General features: G+C 40.5%; 1 protein-coding gene across 1 annotated transcript in view; it reads left to right on the top strand.

Moving 5' to 3' along the window:
• Positions 1-2,269: 2,269 nt before the first annotated feature.
• The window catches only part of spred1 (sprouty related EVH1 domain containing 1), a 38,534-nt gene continuing 28,154 nt past the window's right edge, over positions 2,270-12,649 (top strand). The window contains exon 1 of the mRNA XM_072689209.1: positions 2,270-2,920. Within this exon, the coding sequence (XP_072545310.1) occupies positions 2,889-2,920 (32 nt within the window). The 5' untranslated portion in view covers positions 2,270-2,888. The remainder of the gene's footprint in view (positions 2,921-12,649) is intronic.

Raw genomic sequence — 12,649 nt, 5'->3', positions numbered from 1 at the left:
ATAGGATGGATGTCACATTTGCAAAGAGTCATATTTCCAGTAGCCCATATGAACTTGGTTTTGAACTACAGTGTTCAAACCAGTACTGTATCAGCCTTTAGAGGACTATCAACTGAGGACACTCGGGCCTAATCCAGATGAGCCTATAACCTAATTAAATAAATACTGTCACTTATGTTACAATGAACACTGCATTTCATGGTGCATGTGGAAAACTAAAGTATGGCAGCATTTATTAGCTTGTATAGAAACAGAATGAGGACACTCAGATTTAACAATGTACTCTCAGTCTTATAGTTGCTGTCAAACTAAAGGCCTGTATCTCCAAATAGCAACTTTACAGGGTAAGAAAAACCTTCTAAACCAATGTAAAAAAGATTGTTTTTCAAGTCATTTTAGAGCATTTCTATTGGTCCATTCATCATGACATTTTAATACAACGTAAAGAACAACGGTTAAATTATGTCTAAAAGTGAAAACCGCTTCTTTGGAGAAATTCCACCATAGAACCACTTCTGGTAGGTAGTTGTTCCTTTTTGAAGCATATACACTGATCAGCCATAACATTATCACCACCTTCTTGTTTCTACACTCACTGTCCATTATATCAGCTCCACTTACAATACAGGAGCACTTGGTAGTTCTATAATTACAGACAGTCATCCATCTGTTTTGTCAGTGGTCAGAACCCCACAGGACCACCACAGAGACATGGCAGTGGTGTGTTAGTGTGTAATTGTGCTGGTATGAGTGGATCAGACACAGCAGTGCTGCTGGAGTTTTTAAACACCTCAGTGTTACTGCTAGACTGAGAATAGTCCACCCACCATAAATATTCAGCCAACAGCGTCCTGGGGGCAGCGTCCTGTGACCACTGATGAAGGACTAGAGGATGACCAACACACAAAACTGTGCAGAAGCAGATCAGAGAGCTTCTGACTCTGGCTTTGCAGCGACAAGGTGGACAAACTAGGTAGGAGTGTCACACAGAGTGGACAGTGAGTGGACACAGTGTTTAAAAAAACTCCTGCAGCACTGCTGTGTCTGATCCACTCGTACCACCAGCGCAACACACACTACTAACACGCCACCACCATGTCAGTCGGTGTCACTGCAGTGCTGAGAATGAGCCACCACCCAAATAATACCTGCTCTGTGGTGGTCAGTCCTGTGGGGTCCTGACCACTGAAGAACAGGGTGAAAGGAGGCTAACGATGCTAACGTATGCAGAGAAACAGATGGCCAACAGTCTGTAATTATAGAACTATACAGTGCTCCTATATGGTACATGAAGCTGATATAATTGACAGCGAAGGTAGAAAAGGTGGTGTTAATATTATGACGGATTTTATTTTTTAATAGCGTTGTTCTTATTCCTATATTTATCAAATGTATGCAGACATTCGTTACGACTGTAAATGTGAGTGTATGTTATATTTGTGAGGCAGGCAGTTGGCAACACTGCCATTCAATGCTGACATATATCCTCAGTGTTTCCCAAATAACATGTTTAACTGTAGGATATCAGCTACTTAGAAAGTGTTAGAAAGGTCTATGTTTAGTGAGGCCTGTACTTTAGAGAAACTGGACACAATTGGAAAGCACATGCACTTGCCCACAAGCTCACAAAACAAGTGTGAACTTTGAGACAGGCCATAAATAACGATACATAGCTCCCTGCTCCCTATATAGTGCACTACTACCTACACCATGAAAGTGGCTTCTGGCTTTCTGTACTGTGTGCAGAGTGCAGCATTTGGGATTCAGCCCAAAACACTTCTCTATAAACTAAAACAACGCATGTCTGTCTCTTTTATCATTTATTTAAGATTCAGTTAATGGTATGCTTACTGAAAAACAAAAGGACACAAAGACTAAAATATAAGTGGTGTCTCTGTGTCTCTGTGTCCCTGTGTCCCTGCCTGCCTGCCTGCCTGCCTGCTTGCATGATGGAAGGCAGTGAGTCCATCACCGTGTAGCCTCTTCTCTGCCTGCATGGCCAAACTTCTTTTGGGAACTGGTGGGACTATATGAAACAACTTTGAGGAAAACCCTTACCTCCCGTCCCCGAATCTAACCATCATGTGGGTGGTGGGATCTGAGAAATCCGTGTGTGTGTGCGTGTTCAACCACAAATCGCGTCACTCAATTAAAAAAATAGTTTACTGTTTTGTTAATGGTGTTTTACTCGGGCTTCGTCGCGGAAGGATTTCAGCGGAGAAGTCAGGCCAACGCTTCCGCCCAGTTTTCCGATGTGTGCACTGCCTGGGTTGAAAATGGAGTTCGTGTAGCACAGATCCTCTGAACTTCCCGAGGAGGAGACTCTGCTAATCTGTTTCTTTTACACGTTTTCTTTGCGTACTCAATTAAAGAAAAGATATTGATCTTTTCGTCCGCTCTTTTTGGGTCCGTCTGCGATATAGAGCGCTTTCTACAGAAGCAGCGCTGTGTTGTATTTTCAAGTGTTGGCTGAAACTTCAAGCTGCCGTGGGGAGAGTAGCTCGGTCGCTAGCTAGCCGGGTCATAAATTGTTGGCAGATTTTTTTTTTTGTTGTTGTTTTTTTTTTTGAAATCTCAAGATTAGGACTCTTGGAATTTGCCTATCTTCGCAGAGGAGGATGATGAGGATAGTCGCTCGTTTCCAAATGGATTGTACTCATCGGGAAGATAGAGATCAGTGGCTGCGGTCGCCGCTCTTATTCTGAGCTCGTCTGCTGGGAGGCTGGAAGCATGCACCGCCGCAGCCCCACACAGTTGGCTTGTGAATAAAAAAAACTGCCACTTTTTTGATGCGAACGAAAAGAAAATGGTGATTTTTGCGGCTTGTTTCCCCGCCTTGACTGCGTCGTCGATGCTGTTTCCAGGACTTGGATCCCCGTGAGAAAAAAATGAGCGAAGAATCGGCAAATCCAAACAACGAGTGAGTAACGAGACCTCTGCACGGCTGCTGGCTGCCGGACCCCGAGGATGTGTCGATGTGTCTGGGGGTCTTAATGCACGTCAAGAGATCTGCACTGTGTTTTTGTGTGTAGAGTAGAGGTAGATAGCTAGTCTTATCTATTGCTTGCTAGGAAACGTGGTGTGCTGAGCCAGTTAGTTAGTTATATCTATCTATCTAGTTAGTTGTACCAGGTGTTTAGTTGGTGAGCTGGTTCATTAGCTATCTAGTTATCTACCTAGACTTACCTTGTGATTGTTATTGGATGTGTAGCTAGCTAGCAATAAACTTGTAATAGATTTGCCTTGTTTATGTTTGTTTCATGGCATTCAGACTGAAATCTGCCTGATTTTTTTTTTTTAATCGGGCCCATTCAGTGAAATGGTGAGCTTGATAACCTACAGATACGAAGGGCTGTGTTTCTCTAAGCTGTCTAGCCTATTTGCGTTATGCGGTGAAGACGAACCAGCTAAATAAATAGCTAGAGTATTCCTGAGAAATACGGCCAGGCGGTGTAGCTCTCTGTAGCTGACTAGTGAGAAAGCATTAGCTGGATATATAAGCCCATATAAGCATGTTGAGCGTTTCTTTGGGGGAAATATGAGGTTTAAGATGAGGTAAATGTATAAAGTGCTAGATAACAGACGCGTCTTTCTGACCCAGCTATATACATGGACCATGAAGCCCACCGTTGTGTGTTATTCCCTTAGACTGTAGCGCGATTTCACCCTGGAAAATATACAAGCTCGATCACTGTATGGAGAGATAAGATGTTTGTTTCGATTAATATGATTTTTTAAAAGTGTAATCCGCTGTAAAATACGTGGCATTTGATTTGGTGTGCGGGTTTTATTACCGCAATGTCAGGCTGAAAGAAACTGCGGACGCCATATTTTTCTCAATCACTCTCATTTGCATATCACAATCCTCATTCATAAAAATGCCAAAATGGCAGGGCTGTGCGTATGGATTAGCCCTAATTTGAAGTACGAAGGATTATATTCGCTACGCAGTGCGAGTAGAGGTGCTTAAGTGTGGATTTGGGTGCTTTTTTCGCCCTCTGTGTCCGTGTTTTTTTAAATGGGCTGATCGCTTGCGTGCGCTTGTTGACAGTCACTGAGAAAAGCTCCGGCCACGTGACCGCCTCCATTCATAAAGTACCTGGCTGCTCATTCACACTGAGCTGCACTGTACAGTCTGTCTTCAGCCCGAGCACAGGGGTCACACGGCAGATTAGACCAAGCAACGGCAGATATTAATCAGTTTGACACATCTCTTATGTGTGTGCGGCCTATTTCGTGTGGTTTTCCCCCAGCTGCACTAAACTACGACGTGCACGTTACAGATGTTTCCCAGGCTCTGTCAGTAAAACGCCCATGTTCTCTCGCCATGTCCCCCCTGTATCAGATTCATTCAGATCGTGGAGGAACTCTGTGTCCTTGAACCAGTCATGTGCTTCCACAAATGATACCATGCAAGTTCCATTTGTGCCTTTTTTTCACACTGAAGGCAAGTCTCTAATACTAGCACACATTTCTGAATATTTCTGACTGTTTATAAAAAAAAAAATATATATATATATATATATATATATATATATATATATATATATATATATATATATATAATAATTATAATAAGGCACTGTAGTGCTCATTCATGGTCTAGGCTGTTTTGTTGACGGTCCTTTTGCGCAATGCTTAGGATCAGTAAATGCTGCTAGTGTGGTGTGGTGAGGAAGAGGAGGAGGAGGAGGAGGAGGAGGAGGGGGGAGGAGGAGGAGGAGAAGAGACAGCCCAAGAAGCAAGACGACACCATCATTTAGCACATTTTCCTCCTCTTTCAGCTAAACAATAAACATCACCATGTAACTGTGTGGGTGATATTTGAGCCGCTCGGAGCCGGAAGATTATACATGTCTGTTTGTGTGTTTTCCATTTGTAACAGCGTGTCGCCTCACCTGTGACGCAGCGTTGATTTCGCACGGTTCAAGAAAGTATACAAGCAGCGGCGTTTTGCTGAAAGGCAATTTAACATTTTTGCCTTCGTTCCTGTGATGCAGGACTAGCTGCTGCTGGTGTTACACTGATAAAATCTACAGTTTTTAAATCATGTACTCCTTCGTTGCAGCACGCAAAGATCACCTGATCGCTCCTGCTCAGAAGCTTCCAGCCTTTCCTGTTGTGTAGTGTAGATTTAGGCCGTGAAGGCAATCTTGATGGTGGTTTTGGTGTAGTTAGCGGAGTTAACCACAGTTTGTGAAGTCTGAATCAATGTTAGGTGGATTGTGTTTAGGTAAAGTTTGAATTTCAGCAGGGAACCGGTCTTAGTATTATTTAGGGATGCTTGGATTCTGCTGTACTTTTTATTTTTTATTTTTTGACTGCTGGACCATTTGAGGCCTAGGTGCTATAAGAACTGGCATACCTGGTGGAAATCCACACACTATGGGTTCAGCATTATACCGTTTTGTGGTAAATGCTGCTAACCAGTATTTTTTATGTAAATATCTGCTGATACTAAATGCAGTGACGTTCACAAAATGCAAATATTGGCAAAACAGGTAAATGTAGCCGTTATTAATGGAACTCAAATAGTAAAATGAATAAAATTCAGAGATTCTTTTTTATATTTAAATTTTGTGGAGATAAGAAGGATTAATGCTCACGATCACACGAAAGCCTTGTATCTCCATAATAGCAACTTTGAATGGAAGTCAGTGTAAAGATTTTATTCATGTTGGAGCATTTCTATTGGCCCATTCATCATGACATTTGGGACAGGTATAAAAGATCAATTACCATATTCACATCATGTCAAAAAAGAGAAAAGAAAAAATTAGTAGTAGTAGTCAAATCAGTCAAATATCCGTCTGAGGCTGATACTGTTTTTAAAGCAAAAGATCTGCTGATACTGCTGTAAATTTTTGGTTATTTGGTACTGTGAATAAATGAATTGATTTACCTTGCTTTGAGCATTCTCCTCAGTTTTGCCCTCTGTTTATGTGTTTGATCTTTAATGAGTGCTACTGCCCTCAAAGACCAGACTACATGACTCTAAAAGTAGTGGACCAAGAGCTAAATAACTAAATAAACAGGAAAAGAATGGGTGGTGTGAGTGTGCTGGAACAATACATTTGTTATTATTATTATTATTATTATTATTACTATTTTTATTACTATTTTTTTTTTACTATTTTTATTTTACTATTAGTATTAGTAGTAGTAGTAGTAGTATCACCTGCTGGCTTAATGGTTTAGTAAGTTAGCGTAGCATTAACACCGAGACTAAGGGTGTCAAGCTTAGAACAGCCAAAATACACACAGTTGCGGTACTGGTCTCATCAGATGCTCCTCGTTACTCCTGTTTACTTCCTTTGCCACAATTTTGCCTTGTTATACCTTTTCTATATATTCTTTAACTTGAGCGGTGGCTGATGCGCTATCTTAGTTGTCGGTCTATGGTCAATTCAGGAACAGCCTGTGTTTGTATCGTCAGTGAATGAAGGAAGCTTCACAGTTCTCGTGGGTTATCATGCTCTGCATTAGTGTCAACTTTAGAAAAAGACATTCAGGAAAGTAGTCGTGAAGATGCAGTGTGAACAAAACCTGTTAAGCAACCGTGAGGGCAAGTAAGGTTTATAAAAGAGAAACGAACTCAAGTCCCACCCTTTACAAACACTGATTAGACCTTCAGCGTTTATAAAAGCTTAACGAACATCTTAATTACACATGATTTTTTTTTTTTTTTTATTCAGGCTTGCAGATATTTATCTTAATTGGTTGTTATTATTATTATTGTCAGTATAGATGTTTACATAAAAAATAAAATAAAATGATAAATATCAGACTCTGATATTAACCCACTTAGCCATTTAAGGGGTGTCCAATGTCGCAACCTTGTAGTCTGATATTTTTCATTTACACAGTATTAGTTTACAGTGCTGATGCTGATATGTAGGCATTTGTGACATGTCATTGGAGCTAAATCCACCTATTTTTTTTTTTTTTTGTGACTTCTTTTTTTTTTTTTTTTTTTTTTTTTTTTTTCACCAGCCAGTTAGTTAGTATTCATGCTTTGGGATTTGGGATGCTTTTTATGCATCCCTTATCGAAGTGCCAAGTAATGTACTCTGGTTTAATGGATTTAACGTAGTTTCCTCAAGAATTGTCACGTTTCCTACCTCAGGTTTAGAATGGTTTACAGTCGAGTCATAGACCTGTCAATGAACTGTCCAGTCATGTTAGGTCTGTCCTGTCCATTTTAGACTGTTAGATACTTTTAGGACATTTCATTTATGAAGTTAATGAGACAGTTGGCAATGGTTCCCTGCAGACCAGTAGAATAGTAGGCCTACATTATATGGACAGTTCAGTCATCCCTGGTTTGGAGAAAGTTTACAGAATATAATTTTGTACTGCTTAACATATCCAACTACTACATAACCACCTACTTGGACAGGAAGAGGAGGTTTGACTAACATGCGAAACCACCAGTCACAGACCAGTGTTGAGGGAGGTGATTGTGAGAAGTCCCACGGATAAATCTCCCTCTGAAAAGCTCATTTTCCATCATGATGTCCAGTGCAGACAGCTGTCTACTGTTGCTCACTGTTAAGTTTTTGTTCAGACGGCAGTCAGTCAGATTGTTGTAATGTGTTGTGAAATGTTCTGTTATGAATTAAACAGTAATTATAATATTTTATTTGTATAGTATCTTTTATATGTGTAATGCAGCTCTAAATGTTAGGATTTACAGCCAAAACAAGACTATTATTACAAATTTATGTAAAAATATCATACAAGAGCATAAAGCTGCAAGAAAATTGGAAAGTATTGTAAAAGTAAGAAGCATAGAATTATAATCCATGAAGGGAAAGGGATTATAGAAATAATAAGTAAGATAAAAATATGAATGTATTCAAACTACATTATATATTTTTTGTAATTTTCTAAAAGCCTTTCTCACCTGCCATTAGCCTAGAGCTCTGTCTACTCTTACTCTGTACAGCTGTAAACTTGTGTTTTAGCGAAGCATTTATTAATAGAATGCACAGTTTAGCACCCCAACAGCTGCCGACTCTGTGTAGCAACAAAAATGAAGGACCTGCTCACCCAAACCAAAGCTGGAAAACGGATCAATTTCCTAATATTTACAGGGCTAATAGCACATATGACACCCTCATGACCGAATCCAATGAAACTGCTCCTGATAGGAAAATGGTCTATGAGCTGTCTGTCCATTAACTAACTAACCATGTTTTAGCGGCACACACATAAATGACCTGCGGTTGACAATGTACAAGTTTTTCTTCACTTTAGTGTAAATGTATTATTCAGTGTTTGTTAGTACTGACTGAAGTCTTTTTCAGATTAGTCGGAGCGGACTTTAATTTTAGGTGTTGTATTTTCTGATATACAGTGGCAGTCAAAGCGAATTGATTTGCTCAGGTGTAGGTACTGTAACAACTGTGCTGAATGTGTTTGAATGGCTTATTTTTGATGGGTAACCACAAAGAAATGACTTGACATGCTAAGGTCCATGTACAGCGCTGAGAAATCTGTGGAAAGCAGTTAATTTTTGATTTAACAATTTGATTTTAAGTAAGCCTAAGAGATACAGTGTTCTGGTTTTATAATGTGAGGCAGTCATTTAGACATGACCTACCAAATACTGACAGATGCTTTAAGCATTTGTTGATTTAACTGCATTATTACGCATCTAAAGTTTCAATTGTAACAGTTCCTAAACATTGCATACTGAATACACCTATCAGCCATAACATTAGCACCACCTGTATAATATCGAATAGGTCCACTTATGCTGCCACAACAGCTCCGACCATTCAAGGCATTAACTCCATAAGACCTTTGAAGGAGCCCAGTGGTATCTGGCACCAGGGTGTTAGCAGCAGGTTTTTAAAGTCCTGTAAGTTGTGAGGTTGGGCCTCCATGGACCACATCAGTGAGTCTTAGATGCCCATGATCCTGTTGCTGGTTCACCGGTTGTCCTTTTCTTTGGACCACTTATAAAAGGGGCTGGCTGCTGCATACTGGGAATACCCCACAAGACCTGCCTGATGTTTTGGAGATGTTCTCACTGGTCTGTTTTTCCCCGACCGTTCACTTGCTGCCTAAAATATCCCACCCCTTGACGGATGCAGCTGTAGATGAAGACAGCCAATGTTTTTCACTAATGTTATGGCTGATTAGGGTATTGAAACTGATGTGGGAGATGTAAATTCATCAGAATACATGAACACTTTGAGAAACACCCCAGGTTAAGTACCTTAAAGTCAAGGGTATAGTCTGTGGCCTGAGCTGGGAAGAACAATGGCACAAATGCAGAAACTACAGGTTTGGTTTTTTTTTACACTTCTGTTTTAGAATTTTCCAGCTATAATCATCATGCCAAAGCAAGTGGTGTCTGTGGTTGGTCACTCTGTTTGTCCATTAAAAGCTCTGTTCTGTTGGACTAATTGGTTAGACTGTTCAATTTGGTTTAACTAGTATTCACTTTAATGTTTAACATGTGCTACTAGTGCTTCTTCCGTCTTGTACAGATACAGATAAAACAGTGTGGTGTGACCTTGCATGCAAGCTGATTTTCCTAAGGGCACTTCTCAAACACACTGAGCTCAATTTTCTTTCACGCCAAAGTTTAATTTGGCAACATCTGTACTTCCTGTGACAGCGGTTTTGACAAGTCTGTGGGCTGAGTAGACATGTTTCTCAGAGTGGGGTTGCATCCACTTTTGCTTCAGTTTTGGTCATTCACCAGTGATGTTGCACTTAAGGTATAATGCATTTAAGGCTTGTGGGTGTTAAACAAGGAGTCCACGAGTCTGTGGGATAAATGGTTGACAGCTGCTATTCTCTTTATGGAGAGACATGTGGCCTCTGTAGGCTGTTTGGGTGATTAGTGCTCTCCTTTAAGGATGTTGAGGTGCTCAGAACTCCCACAGCGTTCCAGAAGTTACAGCAGGAGACGTCACATACCCTAAAGCAAGCATATGCATCATTTCCCTTTTAAGATTTGTGGTGGTGTTGGGCGGTACAGATGAGTTCAGAAGAATAGATCATGCAAAAAGCAAATTATTATTATTATTATTATTAGATGGGATCACTTTACTTGGATGGTCCGTTGTAGATGCATCGTTGTTTGCTCACCTGACATTCAGCTGAATATCTATTAAATGCATCTCAACTCTAAGTTGAATGGAAATGACTGTCTGTCGAATGTAACCCTACAACCTAACCTAAACCTAAAATCTAACCATAACAGGGTATGGTTAGGTGTAGGGTTACCTTCCATAGAAGCTCATTTTCATTTAGCTTGGAGTTCAGTTGAGTTTAACACACATTCAGCTGAATGTTAGTTAAACAACAGATGAGCGTCCGTACGAGGCATCTGCAATGGGCCATTCAAGTAAAGTGATACCTATTCGATTGTCATTGAAATAAAGCTGTGTTTTGTTTTGTTGTTTTTTTTGGAGGGGGAGGGTGTATGTTGTTTGTTCCCATGGTCAAACTTTAAGTCTATGCAAGTTCCCTCATGTCGCTCTCGTTTCCTTTTCGTAATTCAGGAACAGAGCAGAAAGCAATGTCACATGCCTATAATATCATTTCTTAAAATTGTGTGACTCAGCAGTTCTATTGATTTAATTTGCTTTCCTGTAGCCTTATCTTTACCCAGCATCCTAAAGGTCTTTCTGTTGTCTAAGAGAAATTAATGTTTGTTTATTTATTTGTTTGTTTATTTTTTGGGAGTATCTGAGTATTCTCTTGGTGCTCTGTTACTTCCCCAAGCAGTTTCGAGCATGCTGAACTCCTTTTATATTCATACAGGCTTCTGCCTTTGTGCTTCATTAGGACCCAGGCTGGCTCGCTGGGGGCTGCAGCTGTGTTAGACTGTTCTTTCCTATGAGGCCACGGGCATAACAGGCTACAGATGTAAATCTGAAACTTTGTGCTTTTCATTGAGTCTCCAAACTCTTTGCAAAGCAGAAAGATACAATTTGCGTGTGTGTGTGTGTGTGTGTGCGTGTGTGCGCGCGCGCTTGTGCTTGTGCGTGTGTGTGCGCGCGCGCTTGTGCTTGTGCGTGTGTGTATAGCGAATGTATGGTTAAGTGCCTTCACAGAATGGAGGTTTTCCATGTGTTCCAAATAGTTTTTTGTTGGTGTGTAAGATTTTTTTCACTGAAAAGCTGTAGTAGTACATTTCTGGCTTCATTTAAGGGAGAATTCATTTCTTTGATTTTGATTTGTTCAGAAAAATGTATCTATGGTATTCTCAGTTCTTAAATAAGCTCCATGCGAAATCTGTAGAAAACTATACAGATATTAATTATTTTTATTTGTATTAATATCAAGATGACGCTTTTTTAATAAACTATACACAGCTCTTTTTGTTCTATCTGGTGAAGTCTGAAGCAGATATCCTTCTATGCCAATATAACATTAATATCCTACCTTCAGAAAAAACAGAATGCTCGAAATGAAAATACACCAATCAGCCATAACATTAGCACCACTGACTGGTGCAGTAAAAAGGCATTAACTAACTCTATAGTAGCATCTGTCCAGGTTTGTAAATATTAGGCAGCAAGTGAACATTCAGAACATTCAGGTGTTAAACACAGGACAAATGGCCACGCACAACTATCTGAGAAAGTGTGATAAGTGGACGACCGAGTCTCCAAAAGTCTCCAGTTTGGTTAGTACCTGCCCAAACTGCTTCAAGAAAGGACAACCAATGAAAAGGTGACTGTGTCATGGGCACCTAAGGCTTATTGATGGGATCTATGGTGGCCCCACATCACAACTTGCAGCACTTCAAGGATTTGCTGTTAATGTTTTTGGTGCCAGATGCCACAGGACACCTTTGAAGGGCTTGTGGAGTCTGTGCCATCGATGTTTGTTTAAATCTGTTGTGGTGGTGCAAGGGGGTCCTACTCCATATTAGGCAGGTTGTGCTAATGTTATGGCTGATCAGTGAATCCTGTAGAGTAGTTTTAGTGCTGAAACTGTTGTAAATGATTGAATTAATGAGGGAATCTGTGTCTGTTGTAATGTGCAGTAATGGTCTTCACAGTTCTGTCCCCTCTGTTCTTTAGATGTTTGATGGGTTGGGGGTTGTTTTTACACAAGAGGGCCAGGCCGTATAGCAGTAAGGGAAGCATTGCTCTGAGGCCTTATTGGTGTGTGTGAAGACTGCAGGGCTGGTATGAGCAGGATGTGAAAGTAAAAGAGCTGCTGAATAACAGACAATAGTAACAGGAAACAAAGGAGAATAAAAGTGGATTTTGCTGAATCATCCTGATCAAATTCTCCTTGAAAAGTCCTGAGGAGGGGAAAAGTTTTGCCCAAATCTTGTCTTTAAACTGTCTGCTCTCTGATGGTGGCTCACTAGAAGAGCCTGGTTCCTCATCCCTCTCAGCTCATTTCTGTGCCCTTGCTCTACCGATTAGAGCTGGGTCCCCAGAGAGCACTTTAACATCAAAGCTCCCAGCTACACGGCTGCAGTCCAAATTTGCGGTTCTGCCTTTTCTGTAAACGTAGCGCAAGGTTTTAATTTTCCAAATGCTTGCGGTTTAAATTAAGATCATCTCAATATGTGGCTTGATTGATGTTTGAGAATAGTTTTCTGCTTTTGATACACAGACGAGAGGCCTTGATTTACGATGGTACCACAGTATTGGGCACTAAAACG

The sequence above is a fragment of the Salminus brasiliensis genome, chromosome 10, assembly GCF_030463535.1.
Source record: "Salminus brasiliensis chromosome 10, fSalBra1.hap2, whole genome shotgun sequence".
Lineage (NCBI taxonomy): Eukaryota > Metazoa > Chordata > Actinopteri > Characiformes > Bryconidae > Salminus > Salminus brasiliensis.
Note: the sequence above shows the minus strand (reverse complement) of the source record. Positions and strands in the feature narration are given on the sequence as shown.